Genomic DNA, 18,078 nt, shown 5'->3' with positions numbered 1-18,078 from the left:
GAGCTTGGAGTCACTGGGTGTAGTGTCAGACACTTATGGAAGCCTACTATGCCCAATTTTAATGAAGATGATTCCAGATGACATAGCTCTTGAATATAGCCGTCAGAGGGGAGATGATGATGAATGGAAGGTTGATGAAATAGTCAAATTCCTACAGAAGGAGGTTCAAAGCAGGGAAAGAGCACTGCAAATGACAACGTCATACACCCAGAAAGAACACAAACCAGAAAGTAAGCCATAGAAGCAGTTATGCTCATCCAATGGCACAACAATTAACAGACCCAGCATGCAATCTGCTGCTGCACTGCATACAGTCAGCCAGAAGACACATAACTGTATATTCTGTGACAGTGCAGAACACAAATCTGAGCATTGCCCTACTAACAGCATTCCTGAACGCAAAGAAAAGATCAAGAAAATGGGAAGATGTTTTGTGTGTCTGGGACAGAAACACATTGCAAAAACATGCAAAGTGAAGGATGCATCATGTGAAAAATGTGGAAGGAGGCATCACATTGCTGTGTGCACCGGTGAGAAAAGTGAGGTGCAGCCCCCCAATGTTAAAGAAGTGGCTGTTGTTTCCTCAGTCATTCCTCACTCAGTGAAGATTAAACAAGATGGACAGAACACTGTGCTGCTACAAACCGCTACGGCATGGGTAGGAGGCCCATTAGGCAGAAAATTGGCTCGCTGTTTACTCGATGGAGGGAGTCAGAGAAGCTTCATCCATGAAAACCTTGTGAAGAGCCTGAACTTACCAGTAATAAGACAAGAGACACTCACTCTTCACACGTTTGGCTCCTCTGTACCCACAATGTCACAACGCAACACAGTGAAAGTCATATTGGAGAATGTCTGGGACAACCAGCAAAGAATTGAAATTGAGGCCTTAGAAACACCTCAGGTGTGCTCAGCTGTGATGAAAGTTCCTGGTGACCATATTCAACATGAGCTCAAGAAAAAGGGACTACAACTAGCAGACTTCCCAGATAGTGATGATGATCCTGAGCTATCTGTCCTCATAGGAGCAGATTACTATTGGCAAATTGTCTCAGGAAGAGTGGAGCGACTGACAGAGACATTAGTTGCACTGGAGAGCACATTTGGATGGTCTGTGCAGGGACCAGTTTGCATGTCAAGTGTCGCTGAGGCAACCTGTATGTTCATTCCACTTGAAGAGGACACACTTGTCTCCAAGCAACTAAGTGCATTCTGGGAAATTGAGTCTCTGGGCATCACAAGTGAAAACACACAAAACCCAGCAGAAGAAATGGCTATGCAGATATTTGAGAGAACAACAACTTTCAAAGATGGACGATATCACGTGGAGTTGCCATGGAAACCAGACAAAGCAGCGCTCCAAGACAACTACAGAGTTGCTAAAAAACGATTTGAAGGTTTGAAGAAAAGACTGAAGAAGGATGTTACATTCTACAGCAGATATAATGAAGTAGTGGAGGACTATTTACAGCAGAACATTGCAGAGGATGTGCCAAAAGACAACGCAAGTACAGACAACGTGGAATACTACTTACCTCACCACGCAGTACTCAGAGAAGACAAAGTGACCACGAAGCTGAGAGTGGTGTTTGATGCGTCGTCTCATGAAGATGGCAGTCCATCCCTCAATGACTGTCTGCTCACAGGACCAAACCTGAATCCAGATCTCCTCAGTGTCCTCATTAAATTCAGAAAAAATGAAATCGCATTTATGTCAGACATAAAAAAGGCTTTCTTGCAGATCTCCATAGTGGAGAAAGACAGAGATGCAGTGAGATTTCTGTGGCTCACAGGCCCACCAAGCGGAGAAGAGGATGGAGAGCTGCGTGTGCTGCGGATGACCAGAGTGGTGTTTGGGGCCTCCCCAAGTCCATTCCTACTCGCAGCTACAATCAGAAAACACCTAAAACAATATGAAACAAAACAACCACAGGTTGTAGAGACACTAAGAGAGTCACTTTACGTCGATGATTTTATTGCAAGCGCACACAGTGTTGAAGAGGCCTACCATGTGACAGCAACTGCAACCCAAATGCTGTCAACCGCAGGCATGGACCTCTGCAAGTGGATGACCAACTCTCATGAGCTGGAGAAGAAATGGAAGGAGGGCACAACAGACCACACACTGACATTGGAGACACACGGAGCTGTGCTCAAGGTGTTGGGCCTAGTGTGGAGACCAGAAACAGATGACTTCACCTTTGACCTCAGACCGCTATTGAGCATCTTAAAAGAAAAGAAGAACACAAAGAGAAGTGTTCTGCAGTCAGCTGCACGCATCTATGACCCACTCGGGTTCCTGACACCTTTCACAATCAGAATCAAGTGCATGTTTCAAGAAATGTGGGAGAGAGGACTCTCCTGGGACGAAGAGCTACCACCTGACCTGACTCAAGAATGGCAACAGTGGTGTTCAGAACTGCCCCAGCTACACCAGCTCACCATACCAAGGTGGTATCGAACAGACATGCAGCCAGAAAATAAACATGCCCTAACACTACATGTGTTCTGCGACGCAAGTGAAAGAGCTTACAGTACTGCAGCCTACCTACAAGGTGAATCGCCAGACGGAGAACCTATAATGAGTCTAGTCGCTTCCAAATCCAGGGTGGCTCCTCTCAAGAAAATGACACTGACACGCCTGGAGCTCATGGGAGCTGTGATTGGAGCGAGACTAGCCAACAACTTGATGACGACTCTAAAACTGGAACCAAATCAGATAAGAATGTGGACTCTATGATTACACTGCATTGGATTTGCAGCTCAGCTCAGAAGTGGAAACAGTTTGTTGCAAACAGAGTGACCAAGATCCAGTCACTGACCAACCCTGAGAGATGGTCACACATCCCAGGGAAGATAAATCCAGCTGACCTCCCCACAAGAGGACAAAGTGTTGTAGGGCTGATACAGAACCACCTATGGTGGAACGGGCCCAGCGTTCTGACATCAACTGATCAGTCAGAGGAGACTGAAAATGACAATTTTCCAGACAAGGTGAATGCAGAACTAAGGTCCAGCCAACAGATCACTGTACAGCTCGCTGCAAATGACACAGACCCCACTGAACCAGTGTTAGAACTGGAAAGATACAGCAAGCTGAAAAGAGTCCTCAGAGTGACAGCCTGGATAAAGAGATTCATAGTCAATGCTCGAAACAAAACCAAAGAAAAAAGGAGAACTAACTGCTGACGAGTTCTTCGAGGCAGAAAAGTACTGGATCAAGACAACACAACAACAGAGTTTCAGCCAGGAGATCAAACAACTGAAAGCGGAAAAGGGCCTAAACAATGACTGCAAGATTAAAGAACTCAAACCTTTCCTGGATGAACACGAGCTGCTCAGTGTGGGAGGAAGGCTGCAGCAGTCCGATTTCACATACAGAGAGCAGCACCCATGGATTATGCCCAATAAACACAGATATTCAGAACTGCTGATACAAAGCTGTCATGAAAAAGTGATGCACTCAGGAGTGAGAGACACTCTCGTTCAAGTGAGGGAGAGATACTGGATCCTGCGTGCCAGGCAGCTAGTGAAGAGAACTGTGGCCAGCTGCACAGTTTGCAAAAGATTCAAGGCAAAGGCCGGACAACAGATCACTGCGCCCTTGCCCAAAGACCGAATAACTGAATCCCCATCATTCGAAGTCACAGGTGTGGATTTTGCAGGGCCACTTTATGTGAAAACAGATGATTCTGGGAAGAAGTCATACATCGCGCTATTCACCTGTGCTGTTACCAGAGCAGTACACCTGGAACTGGTTTCAGATCAGTCAACAGAGACATTCTTGTTAGCGCTGAAAAGATTCATCTCCAGAAGAGGATTATGCAAAATAATCTACTCAGACAATGCCAGAACATTCAAGAGAGCTGATCAAGACCTGAAGGAGCTGTGGAAAGCTATCAAATAACCCCAGCTGTTAGAGTTCTTCTCAGAAAAGGGCATCACCTGGAAGTTCATTGCAGAAAGAGCAGCCTGGTGGGGTGGATTCTGGGAGAGGCTCGTCCGATCAGCAAAAACATGCCTGAAGAAAGTTTTAGGGAGAGCTTCACTCAACTTTGAAGAGATGTGCACAATACTGACAGAGGTGGAGGCGATCATAAACTCAAGACCTCTGACATTTGTGCACAATGAAGTGGATGAACCGCAGCCGCTGACCCCAGCCCACTTTCTGGTGGGAAAACGGCTGACCTCTCTGCCACCAAAGCCCTTCCCTGCTAACTTTCAGCACCCAACTGCAAACAAGGCAGAGATCACTCGAAGATGGAAGTACAGACAGAGACTCACAACCAGCTTCTGGACCGCCTGGCGCAAGGATTACCTACTGGACTTGAAGTCAGCGCACCGCTGTGACACACCAGCACCCACCCCACTGAAAGTGGGTGACGTTGTACTCATTGGAGAGGACAACACCCCCAGACAAACCTGGAAACTGGGAAGAATCACAGAACTGTTTACCGGCAGAGATGGACTTGTCAGGTCGTGCATAGTCCGCACTCCCTCAGGGACTTTGTTAAGAAGACCTATTCAGTTACTGTACTGTCTTGAGATTTAGATGAACGTAGTTCATGGGGGGAGGATGTTGTAACTTTTGCGTTATATAGTTCATGTGTGATGATCATTTGATTTAATTGCTGATAAATTGATCTATTATTATTTACAGCTAAAAAGAGTTAAAAGGGAATTGATTTGATTTATACATGTATTTGATATTGATTATTTGAGAAACACTGACACTGAATTGAGTTGTTTTCTACTCAATAGCCGAACAAAGGGTTAACTAAAAGACTGCATGTTCCACAATGCATTGCGGCAAAACCGGATGTTAGAAAAGACCGGGAGCAGGTGCATTGTGGTTGTTGAGAATGAGGATTACGAGCCCACGGGTGATGAATGAATGACAGATAACAAGATATAGAGATCGTTTTGTACCGTTTTGTATGCCATTTTTTTCTTATATAAAGTACAACTTTATTACACATTTTCGACGTCCTGTCCAATACTTTGATCCTAGTTAATCTACACTTAGCAACTTTGAGGAGGGTGGCAGGAACACTACCACACAAAAAACTACTAATGTGCTGACTTGTTTTACGGCATATGTCACACCCCTTTTCCCTATCCGTTAATAAGAGGGAAATCAATGTGAACACCTATGTTCGTCCTAGTCGAAATTTCAATTGGAACAACCCTCATGGTCAGATTACCGACTCGGAAAGTCGGACCATTCTCACCACCCCCGAGTTTGTTTCAAAGATGGCTGCTCTGGATATAAACAATTATACCCGCTTCTATAATAGCCGTTATTAGCACTTCTGATTATTTTTTTGTCACCATAATTTAGCCATTAACAATGTGTTGTTGTACATTTATACATGGTTACGTTACTGAAGTGTAAACTACATTTATTTCATGTAGTGTATACGCTGTACGTCGCGAGCAATAGCGTCTGTGTTTTCCCTTCATCCACCGCGTTTGAAGGTTGCAGAAAGAGTGCATGTTTCCCATAAATTAGACAAGGCAAGCGCAAAAATTGTTTTTGTGGATGTGGCTATCTTGGTTTCCGACATCGTAACTGGAATGCTCTCAACTCGGCTGTGACGCCATTCCCAGCGCCGACTTCCCACTCCCCAGGTAAATAGAACGCAGGCATTATGCACTGCTATCATGGTGGAAGTTCAAAACAACCAAAGAATTGAAAAGTCTTGCCTGAGGAGACAAAATAAGAAAAAGGGAGCCTACCCAGATAAAAGGACAGTCATGGATCAACAATGCCCCGGCTTTCATTCCCTTGCGTCAGCTCACAAACAACGAAGGAATTTCGACACGATGCTGCCTTGGCTCTGTTCCTGCCAAACTAATAAGTGACTTTCGATGCTCAAGTCAAAATGATAATGTTCGCTATCGGAAGTTTACGTGATAGCAGGCACCAGCTTGATGGTTCGCAGTTCCACAATGACACGACCAGCCACACAAACTCAAAAGTACTGTATAAAGAAAAAACAATGCGATGACTGCAAACCGCTACTTTAAAGTTTGAGTAAAATATGTACCGTATTTTCCGCACTATAAGGCGCACCGGATTATTAGCCGCACCTTCTATGAATTACATATTTCATAATTTTGTCCACCAATAAGCCGCCCCGGACTAAAAGCCGCGCCTACGCTGCGCTAAAGTGAATGTCAAAAAAACGCTGCGCTAAAGTGAATGTCAAAAAAACAGTCAGATAGTTCAGTCAAACTTTAATAATATATTGAAAACCAGCGTTCTAACAACTCTGTCCCAAAATGTACGCAAATGTGCAATCACAAACATAGTAAAATTCAAAATGGTGTAGAACAATAGCAACATAATGTTGCTCGAACGTTAATGTCACAACACACAAAATAAACATAGCGCTCACCTTCTGAAGTTATTCTTCATTCGTAAATCCTTCGAATTCTTCGTCTTCGGTGTCCGAATTGAAAAGTTGGGCGAATACGGGATCCAAAATGGCCGGTTCCGTCTCGTCGAAGTCACCGGAGTCAGTGTCGCTGTTGTTGTGCAGCAGTTCTGTGAATCCTGCCTTCCGGAAAGGTCGGACCACAGTTGTGACCGAAACTATCTGCCCAGGCATTTACGATCCACTGGCAGATGTTGGCGTATGTCGACCGGCGCTATCTGCCCGTCTTAGTGAAGGTGTGTTCGCCTTCGGAGCTGTGTGAAAAAAGCCACCCGGCTTCTTCGCGTAAACTTCCCTTAACCACTCGCTCATCTTTTCTTCATCCATCCATCCCTTCGAGTTAGCTTTTATGATGACGCCGGCTGGAAAGGTCTCTTTTGGATGGGTGGAAGTTAGCATGGCAAGCTAGAACCACAGTGAAGGATGACTTCTCATTCCCTGTGGAGCGAATATTCACCGTACGTGCTCCCGTTCCACAGTGCGGTTCAGTTGCTGTGAAATACGGTAGTAATCCGTGTGCGGATGGAGAGATTGCGTCTTTTTATGAACCGGATCGTTTTGTAGGAGCCATTTTGTGGTCTTTACAGATGTAAACAGGAAATGAAACGTACGGTGATATCCGCGCGTTTTTTCTTCTTCTTCCGGGGGCGGGTGAAGCGCTTCCTGTTCTATGGGGGCGGGTGAAGCGCTTCCTGTTCTATGGGGGCGAGTGCTTTCATTGGCGGTTGCTTGCGTAGAAGAAGAAGCGCTTCCTGTTCTACCGGGAAAAAAGATGGCGGCTGTTTACCGAAGTTGCGAGACCGAAACTTTATGAAAATTAATCGTAATAAAGCGCACCGGGTTATTAGGCGCACTGTCAGCTTTTGAGAAAAATTGTGGTTTTTAGGTGCGCCTTATAGTGCGGAAAATACGGTAGGTTCTTAATGTGGAAAGATAAGACATACTGAATCATTGTGGTATTATCGTGTCAGTTTGTATGTAAGTTACAGTCGTTTCTGACTATTTACAATGCTATGCGCTGGTTCTCATGGGAATTGTGGTCTTCCTCCAGACAAAACACTACCGCTTTAGTTCACTGGCAATGCTATAATCGAACAAATCCGAAAGTTCTTAAGTGGGGCTTTAATTGTGACGAGACGAAAAAAAATGCCAGAGCAGACCTTTTTTACAGCAAAGGAGAAAGCACTATCTGGACACAAGTCGACGGAGGATTGCCTCACACTGCTAGTTTGTGCTAACACTAGCGGCGACTACGTAAAGCCACTGACTACTCGTTTATAACTCCTAGAGTGTTCAACAATGCCACACATATACTTAGACACAAGGTAAAATAATTTTCCTTTTTCGTTTGTGAGCGTACTAACGAGACTCGTGTTTTTGTGCGCGTGTTCAGAGTTGACATTTAAGGTTGCTGTAAGAGATTGTTGAGCTACTACCCGCTTGTGATGTGGGTATTATATCTATATATATATATATACACACACACACACACACACACACACACAGTATTATATAATTATAGTGTCTTCGAAGTGTGCAGGTTTTTACTAAAATAGGGACTTTTGTCGAGGCTGGATCCAATTATTCGTGTTTACATTGATTTTTAAGGGTAACTCTGCTTCACTAAACTAACATTTTGGATGGTGAATCTTGTTGAGGAACCAACATGGTTCCACTGAAAATAGTACATTTTTGTTTTATGATGGTAATTAGAATGGGTGATATGGCCTAAAATCTATAGTATGTTTAATATACAAATCCCGTTTCCATATGAGTTGGGAAATTGTGTTAGATGTAAATATAAACGGAATACAATGATTTGCAAATCCTTTTCAACCCATATTCAATTGAATGCACTACAAAGACAAGATATTTGATGTTCAAACTCATAAACTTTATTTTTTTTTTGCAAATAATAATTAACTTAGAATTTCATGGCTGCAACACGTGTCAAGGGAGTTGGGAAAGGGCATGTTCACCACTGTGTTACATCACCTTTTCTTTTAACAACATTCAATAAACGTTTGGGAACTGAGGAAACTAATTGTTGAAGCTTTGAAAGGGGAATTCTTTCTCATTCTTGTTTTATGTAGAGCTTCAGTCGTTCAACAGTCCGGGGTCTCCGCTGTCGTATTTTACGCTTCATAATGCGCCACACATTTTCGATGGGAGACAGGTCTGGACTGCAGGCGGGCCAGGAAAGTACCCGCACTCTTTTTTTATGAAGCCACGCTGTTGTAACACGTGCTGAATGTGGCTTGGCATTGTCTTGCTGAAATAAGCAGGGGCATCCATGAAAAAGACGGCACAGCATATGTTGTTCCAAAACCTGTATGTACCTTTCAACATTAATGGTGCCTTCACAGATGTGTAAGTTACCCATGCCTTGGGCACTAATGCACCCCCATACCATCACAGATGCTGGCTTTTGAACTTTGCGTCGATAACAGTCTGGATGGTTCGCTTCCCCTTTGGTCCGGATGACACGATGTTGAATATTTCCAAAAACAATTTGAAATGTGGACTCGTCAGACAACAGAACACTTTTCCACTTTGCATGAGTCCATCTTAGATGATCTCGGGCCCAGAGAAGCCGGCTTTAACTTGCACTTACAGATGTAGCGACAAACTGTATTTAGTGACAGTGGTTTTCTGAAGTGTTCCTGAGCCCATGTGGTGATATCCTTTAGAGATCGATGTCGGTTTTTGATACAGTGCTGTCTGAGGGATCGAAGGTCACGGTCATTCAATGTTGGTTTCCGGCCATGCCGCTTACGTGGAGTGATTTCTCCAGATTCTCTGAACCTTTTGATGATATTATGGACCGTAGATGTTGAAATCCCTCAATTTCTTGCAATTGCACTTTGAGAAACGTTGTTCTTAGACTGTTTGACTATTTTCTCACGCAGTTGTGGACAAAGGGGTGTACCTCGCCCCATCCTTTCTTGTGAAAGACTGAGCATTTTTTGGGAAGCTGTTTTTATACCCAATCATGGCACCCACCTGTTCCCAATTAGCCTGCACACCTGTGGGATGTTCCAAATAAGTGTTTGATGAGCATTCCTCAACTTATTTATTATTTTTTGCCACCTTTTCCAACTTCTTTGTCACGTGTTGCTGGCATCAAATTCTAAAGTTAATGATTATTTGCAAAAAAAAAAAAAATGTTTATCAGTTTGAACATCAAATATGTTGTCTTTGTAGCATATTCAACTGAATATGGGTTGAAAATGATTTGCAAATCATTGTATTCCGTTTATATTTACATCAAACACAATTTCCCAACTCATATGGAAACTGGGTTTGTAGATAGATGATGGATAGATGGACAGATAGACAGATAGATACTTAAGTGATCCCGAGGGGAATTCAATATTGAAGCCTCTTGCAAAACGATACATCACAATATATTATTTGGCATAAGAATTATAATATAATTATTTCAAAACAGGCTACAAAGGCTCCTAATTTGGCTGCTGACACATGCGATAACATTGCGTCATTTAAGTTAATAGCTAGTTACTTTCATTTAAGTTAATAGCTAGTTACTTACTGTTGTAACATGGTTCTATTTACACTTCTGCCTAAAGTCAGTTATTCGTCTGTTGTTTGGCTACTTTAGTTTAGTTTTCGGTAATACTACAAATTTGGGTATCGATCCAATACCAAGTAGTTACAGGAGTATTGGTCACATTAATGCTGATTCTGATACTTCAAATCGGTGTCATAGGACTTATTTCCTGAATGTGTAAACAATAACAAGATATTGTTTTGATAATTAAAAAAATATCGATTCAACCACTGTAGTATCGACCATATACTGATACTATACTTGGTATTGTAACTGTTAATATTTGTATCGATCCGCCCACCTCTGTTCACATTCAAGAACTCTAGTTTAGCGGTTAGCATGACTCATTGTAAACTCTTACGCTGAGTAATGTAGCATGTGTCGCTATTCCTCTTCCTCCAGGGATGACACTTCTAAGAAACAGCTTATTTTGCCGCCATGGAGGCGACGATTGCTGACTTAGATGTGGCTTTGCACTGTGGAGGGACAATAGCCGCTTTATAAAAGGACATTATTGTGTTATGATGGTAATTAGGAATGGGTGATATGGCCTAAAATCTATAGTGTGTTTAATCGAGCTTACACTGTATAATAGTAAATTATTGTTTTATGATGGTAATTAGGAATGGGTGAGATGGCCTGAAATTTATAGTGTGTTTAATATAGATAGATGATGGATAGATGGATAGATAGACAGATAGATACTTTAGTGATCCCGAGGGAAATTCAACATCGAAGGCTCTTGCAAAACGATACATCACAATATATTATTTGGCATAAGTATGATATTATAATTATTTCAAAACAGGTTACAAAGGCTCCTAATTTGGCTGCTGACATATGCGATAACTAGGGCTGCAACTAACGATTAATTTGATAATCGATTAATCTGTCGGTCATTACCGTACTTCGATTAATAATCGGATAAAAGAGACAAACTACATTTCTATCCTTTCCAGTATTTTATTTAAAAAAAACAGCATACTGGCACCATACTTATTTTGATTATTGTTTCTCAGCTGTTTGTACATGTTGCAGTTTATAAATAAAGGTTATTAAACATTTTTTTTAAATTTAAATTTTTTTTTTTTTTTTTAAATTTGAAAAAAAAAAATTGCCTCTGCGCATGCGCATAGATCCAACGAATCAATGACTAAATTAATCGCCAACTATTTATATAATCGATTTTAATCGATTAGTTGTTGCAGCCCTAGCGATAACTTTGCGTCAGTTAAGTTAATAGCTAGTTACTTACTGTTGTAATATGGTTATTTTTTTACACTTCTGCCTAAATTCAGTTATTCGTCTGTTGATACTTTAGTTTTGGGTAATACTACAAATTTGGGTATCGATCCAATACCCAGTAGTGACAGGAGTATTGGTCACATTAATGCTGATTCTGACACTTCAAATCTGTGTCCGAGGACTTATTTCCTGAATTTGTAAACAATAACAAGATATTGTTTTGATAATTAAAAAAATATCGATCTAACCACTGTAGTATCAACCATATACTGATACTATACTTGGTTGTGTAACTGTTGATATTTGTATCGATCCGCCCACCTCTGTTTACATTCAAGAACTCTAGTTTAGCGGTTAGAATGGCTTATTGTAAACTGTTACATGTAGCACGTGTCGCTATTCCTCTTCCTCCAGGGATGATACTTCTAAGAAACAGCTTATTGGCCGCCATGGAGGGCGAGGATTGCTGACTTAGATGTGACTTTGCACTGTGGAGGGACAATAGCCGCTAACGAGTATGCTACATTGTGAAGTATGCAGACAACACGACAGTAGTGGGCCTCATCCGCGACAACAACGAAATGGACTACAGGGAGGAGGTGAAACATCTGGTTGACTGGTGCAGAACCAACAATCTGGTCCTGAATGTCAACAAGACCAAGGAGATCATTGTTGACTTCAGGAAGCACCAGTCCAGCCACCATCAGTGTGTGAATGTGTGTGTGAATGGGTGAATGTGGAAATACTGTCAAAGCACTTTGAGTACCTTGAAGGTAGTAAAGCGCTATACAAGTTAACCCATTTATCATTTAAGTCTAAAGTGTGTTGAGGATGTGTTCGTTAGCTTGTCGCTATCCCCATGCATTATCACAATGTAACGATGCTATTGTTGTTCAAATGTATATCTTATATCATTTTTGTCGCGCAACCTTAATGGTAATAGTTGGATGGATTATTCCTATTTCCACTCTTTTTTATTCTGCTCAGAAAGATCCAATCTGCTCACCTTTAGAATCTTGACCACCACTTTCTCATTGTTGGTGATGTTGATGGCCTCAAACACTTCACTGTACTTCCCTCTGCCCAGTTTACGGACCAGCTGGTAGTCCTCCTGGTTGCTATGGTGACAGACACAGAATCTGTACAGTGTGTTTGTAGGAGTGAAATGCTGTATAACTGCAGTTACAGAGCAAAAATCTATAGGCAAGTTGGATGCTTTTTCGTTCAAGACGCATACATTTAGACTGGGCTTTTTTTAAGATGGTAAGGAGGATGGTGGGGGGTGTGAGGCTGAGGGACTGCACCATCTTGGTGTCATCACACCCTCGCATAGCAGTGTAATATTAGACAGCCATCATCCACACTTTACCAAATAAGCAGCCATTATCACATGTGCAGAGTACAGGTAATACATGCATGGCATTAAAAGCAGACAGGAAACAGAAAAGAGCCTCACTTCCAGTTGGGTATGTGTGCCTCGTAGTCCCAGTAATCTCGGCTCTTGAGCAAGTTGACGTCAGCGTAGACACGGGACTTGCTACCGGCCACCGGACCCGGCATGGCGAGTACCGTGGCCTCGGAGGCAGCAAGGCGGTCACGGGAGATGGATGACGGAGAATCTGGAATGGGTGGCAGTTGTAGACCGAAAAAAAAGAAGGTCTCACAAACTAGCTATCTTATTTCCGCACTTAAATAAGTGACAAGGGGAGCGTGTGGAGAGAAAGACAGCCGGGGCAGCTCCCCCCCCCCCCACCGGATTGTCAGTAGCAGCTGGATCGGTCCCGATGGGGCTCCGAGGGGCCGGGAATCAAGAGCTGAGGTTACGGAAAGAAGCGAGGAGGCATCCGGGGTGTTGAGGTAGAAAAGAAGGCGACTCCAAAAGTGGACACGGAGGAATGGTGCTAGTAATTAAAACACCGGTTTGTTAAAAGTGAGGGACTATTCTGGAGACACGGGCCCTGACTTTGGAACGTTAGGGGAGGATACGTTTGATTGTCAACAGGAGGGCGGCAACCCCTCCGTGGTCCGGTCTTAGCGATCAATCAAGCGGTGATGTGAAGGCTCGGTACCCGCGGCGGTGCGTAGGTGGACCGGGGGGGGAGTGTTGGGAGTAGCGGCGAGATCTATGTTGTTAGCTAACGTTAGCGAGGGATGCTACTTGAGCGCGGAGATGTCGCACAGACGAGGAGGGCTCGGCGCCGTGCACCACTTTCAGCGGGGCCCGCGTCATGAGCGAGCGGCTGTGTGGGTAATGGCCGCTTCGGGAGTCGTTTCGGCGACGGAGGAACCGCGGGGGGGTTTCTGTGGCCACCGTCCTCCTCCGGTCGAGAGAGTAGGAAAGGAGAGCGGATTGAGAGTGAAGAGGAGCAGGCGCCACCCGGAAGTGAAAGCTGCTGGCTGCCGGGGTGACGACCAGGACCACAATGCTGCTGTCTTACAGCGCCTGTCAGCGGCGAGGAAGGTAAGTGCACCCCAGCAGTCTGAGGTTTATTTTTCCTTGTGCTTTGTAAAGAACAGGCTGATAACCTTGTATCTTAAAAAAAAGAGTTCTACAAATCAGACTTTTTACAAATATTACAATGGGGGTATACTTTCCTTACATATTGCATGCCAATGCTAACATGTTGAAGATACCATCCTTAAAGTTAGATCAGAGCAACATGATTTGATGCTTATTAAGCACTTTGAGGCGATGCCATGGCATCATTTCTACATCATTATCATTTTCTGTCCATGATCTTGTCTTTGATTGAACTTTTACTTAGTTCCTGTCAAACCACATTTTCTTTTCTCTGAGTTGAAAGTTTTCCTAAATAGGTATTCCCAAGTATTCCATACTTTATTGACTACTATAGCAATTGTTGCACAACCTGGGAGGGAGTTGTCAACCAGAACATCAGTCGATCAGAACTATTGAAAGGCTTAATTGACCAACAGACTAACAGACGGTGGATGTGATAAAAAAAAAAAAAAAAAGGTAGCATGTGCTTTGTACAGTGTTGGGTTGGTTACTGAAAACCAGTAACTAATTACAGTTACTAGTTACTTTATTTCAAAAGTAACTCAGTTACTAACTCAGTTACTTACACCAAAAAGTAATGCGTTACTGTGAAAAGTAACTATTTAGTTACTTATTTTTTTCTTTTTTCTTTTTTTTAAGGCTCCCATTAATGCCTTTTTAGCCTTCATTTCAGTACTGTTATTGCACTGGAGAATAACACAATCTGTTGATCAACTTGACATGCATTTGCATCACTGAACTCAGAAAGCAATGTGGTCTACATACAACACACAAAGACAAAGATATGTTTCAAAGGGCCAATTTATTTCAGGCCAGAACAAATTGACAAAACTATTTTAAATAGCTGCAACATAAAGGCACTTTAACTTTAAGTAGATAGGATCTTTGATCCAAGACACAACTTACATTTAACTAAATTGTTATTTTCTTTGCGCTCGACAAAAGAAAAGTATTGAGAATGTCTCCATGTTAAGAAACTCGACTTCTGGCTTCACCATGATGTCTTGTTAGTTGTTACGAGAGTGGCGTATGTGTGTGTGTGTGTGTGGCTCTTTAAGATATGACAGCATGTGAGGTGAGTGACGTCATTGAGTGAGTGGGCGAGAGAGGTGAGGGACCGCGACAGTGAGTGCGTTAGTGATGGGATCGGCAGTTCTTTTGACTGTACTGAATCACTAGAATCAGTTCCTTAAATTGAGTCGTTAAAAAAATTTGTTCACCGAATCCCGCCCCCAGACCCCCAAAAAAAAAAAAATTGGGGGGTGGGGGGGGGGGGGGGCGTGCGTAGTACAGTACAGTGCAGACATTCGCGGGAGAAGCAGCAAATAGGGTGAACGCGAGTCCCTACACAGCTCTGTGCATGCAGTACACCAGGCAGTGAGTGACTGACACAGCGCCACAGTCAGCACAGTTCAGTACGTGAACCTGAATCACTTCTGCAGCAGCAGTTCTGTGTGCAGGTCGGCGAATCATGAGTCAGTCAGTAACAGCTTCCCCAGCGGCAGATCTCGGTGTGTGTCAGTTCGCGAACGACACAATCCCTCGGCACCCAATGAACAACGCGCACAGTGACTGAACGAGAGCCTCAATGTGACGTCCTCCTCCGCGACACAGTCAGTTCTCTGTGTCAGTAGGTTCGCGAGTCCTGATTCTGTCGTTCACTGAGTGATTCATGTCGTTAATCTGTGGTGAACGAATCGTTCGCTCAGTCCCTCCCCCCGCCCCAATGATGAGTAGCTGGCTGCGTTGTTCGCCGACGTCGAGGGTTCAGTGAGTCACAGAATGCGCCAGTTCCACTCATACCGGCATGGTCGCGGCGGAGCTCAACTGAACTGAGAAAGGAACGAATCAGTTCATGAAGTGATTCGGTTCAGTACGTTCACTCAAAAGATTTGTTCGTTCGAACGAATCGTTCGCGAACGACACAACATTAGAGTGCGTGCAGGTGCTCTAGCTTGGTGGATGGCTGCGTCCAATAAAGTCACAAAGTTGCAACAAACCGCCGGCCTCGTCATTCACCCTCAGCTGTAAAGACCCACTTCCGGGTAAAGTGAAGGTTGTTGTACATAGGCCTTGGAGGAACGTCTCCCCTGCGCCCCTCAACTACGCTCCCACCCACACAAAGCACGCCTTTTCTTTTCCTTGACACCGCAGCGCTCCAATAAAACACACTCAGATCTTCTGTTTCTAGCCGATACTACATAAAAAATAACGTAAAATAACGCAGTAACGTATCATGTAGTAACGGTAACTGAGTTACTGAATATAAAAAATAACGCGTTAGATTACTAGTTACCGCCGAAACTAACGGCGTTACAGCAACGCGTTACTTTTGTAACGCGTTAGTCCCAACACTGGCTTTGTATTACCTGGCCGTCAAGTGAAGACTACGGAAAACGGGGAATGCTTTTGGACTGGCAAAGCAGACTGTATCAGATATTGTCCGCCATGTATGTCGCGGACTCAGTGTCTAGGTCCAGAGTATATAAAGTCACCAAAAACAAATGGACAATGAGGGTGAAGGCAAAAGAGTGAGGAGTGTCCTGACCAGATATCTAGATCCCTAGATTGATTGTTGTCAAATATTCTTTGTCACATTGTGTACTTTCGTGTCCAATAAAGATTTTATTAATTTTATGATTGCTCAGGTGTGATTCACTACAATAGGGCCCCACAGCACACTGGATTCCAGCTCAAAGAGAAACACAACTCATTTGAGGACAAAAATGTACACATTCTGGACAGGAAAGACAAATGGTTCAAAAGGGGAGTTAGGGGAGCCATCTACATCAAGGCTGGAAAGCCATCCCCGATCAGAGGGGTTGGTCTATGACACCACCCGCTCCTACATACAACACTGTTCTTTCAGTCATTAGACTAGAAACTCAAAAGGCTATATGGGAAATTCCATTTTCATAAACGTGTATAAAGAGACTCAGTTTCAAGCAATGTCCTCAATGATTGGTCAAAAGACAGTCACCATGACTGCTACTAACTTTGAGCTGATTCAATGTGTTTGTGGTGCTTCCTCATTAGTTTTTTGACATGTATAAATGCCCAGGTGTGCAGCATGGCGCTATTCATCCCGCGAGAATCATGGAAAGCTTTTACATCACTTTCCACACAACCCGGAAGAAGACAAGTATGGGAAGTGATCGAAGGTCCACAAACAACACTGGAGAACCACCGATTACAGCATCTTGTGCCAGGTAAAACACACGACACAACGTCTGCATTTTGTTTGGGAGGGAACATCTAGAAGGTAATACCAATAATAACAGAATAAGATTTTTTTGTAAATATCTCCGCCATGCCTCCGTGGTTTGATTTCTAATTTTTGGGAGTTTTGCAGATCCGAAATACACAAAAAAGGGAGAAAAGTTGGTTTTGTATAATAGGTCCCCTTTAAATTCACTACACAAATTCCTTAGACTAAGAGTAAGAACACACACACTCACAAACTTCCCATGCTACTTCAAGGATGCTCGCAAGCTACTCTTTCGATTTTGTTTAGTCTCCAATGCTCACGTTGATGATTATTGCAAAAGACGCAGGCCTCTTATGTCCAAAAACAAAGGTTACAGTCCCAGATGAGAAGAACAGAATAAAATATTTAAGGCGTCAAAGACAGGAATGTTTTAGATACACATCCTCATGCCCAAAGTAAACCTTGAAATTCACCAAGCAACTCAGCCTTTCCAGCTGCAACACTCACGCCCCAGAAATGTTCCCAACCATGACTGAACTTTGAATATACTGGACTTGTCTGCCCTTATCCTATAAAGAGGATCAAGACTTCTCCATCAGGGCCCACTCTTCCAGAGGCTTGTTCGGGATATTAATCGTTTGTGATATGGACTGACTTATAGATGCTTTTGCAAAGTTGAGACTAACGCTGTAACTTCAACCCGTGACCAGTTTTTAATAATTATTGACCTTTGACTGTTCAACAAAAGAACCAGGATATACACTACAACCACTGGACATGGACCATTGGATATGAAGTCAGGTAAGTCACCAAAGGAAGGTTGAACTGACAATTTCTACAGGAAGAACATGGAGGCCGACTTTGAGCGCAAGAAAGCCAAATAGATACTTGGAGCTGGCTGTAGAGTAGAGGGATACTGGCTGGAAGACTGATATTTAGCAATGGAACAACTGGCAGAGGAGGCAGAAAAAGGCAGCTTTTAGCTCTGGCTGGGGAGGAAGGACACAACCAACCGCAACAGCAGCTATCAGTGACAAGGAGATGGATTCCAGGATTAAAGGAGTGAAATGTTGAGGAATGGTGGTTTGGCTGA

General features: G+C 43.3%; 1 protein-coding gene across 1 annotated transcript in view; it reads right to left on the bottom strand.

Moving 5' to 3' along the window:
* csnk2a2b (casein kinase 2, alpha prime polypeptide b) overlaps positions 1–13,594 on the bottom strand; it is a 33,912-nt gene extending 20,318 nt beyond the window's left edge. The window contains exons 1-2 of the mRNA XM_061969832.2: positions 12,713–13,594; positions 12,263–12,374 (exon numbers count right to left, since the gene is read on the bottom strand). Of these exons, the coding sequence (XP_061825816.2) occupies positions 12,263–12,374; positions 12,713–12,816 (216 nt within the window). The 5' untranslated portion in view covers positions 12,817–13,594. The remainder of the gene's footprint in view (positions 1–12,262; positions 12,375–12,712) is intronic.
* Between the last annotated feature and the right edge of the window lie 4,484 nt (positions 13,595–18,078).

This window comes from Nerophis lumbriciformis, linkage group LG10, assembly GCF_033978685.3.
Source record: "Nerophis lumbriciformis linkage group LG10, RoL_Nlum_v2.1, whole genome shotgun sequence".
Taxonomy (NCBI): Eukaryota; Metazoa; Chordata; class Actinopteri; order Syngnathiformes; family Syngnathidae; genus Nerophis; species Nerophis lumbriciformis.
This window is presented reverse-complemented; position numbering and strand designations above follow the sequence as displayed.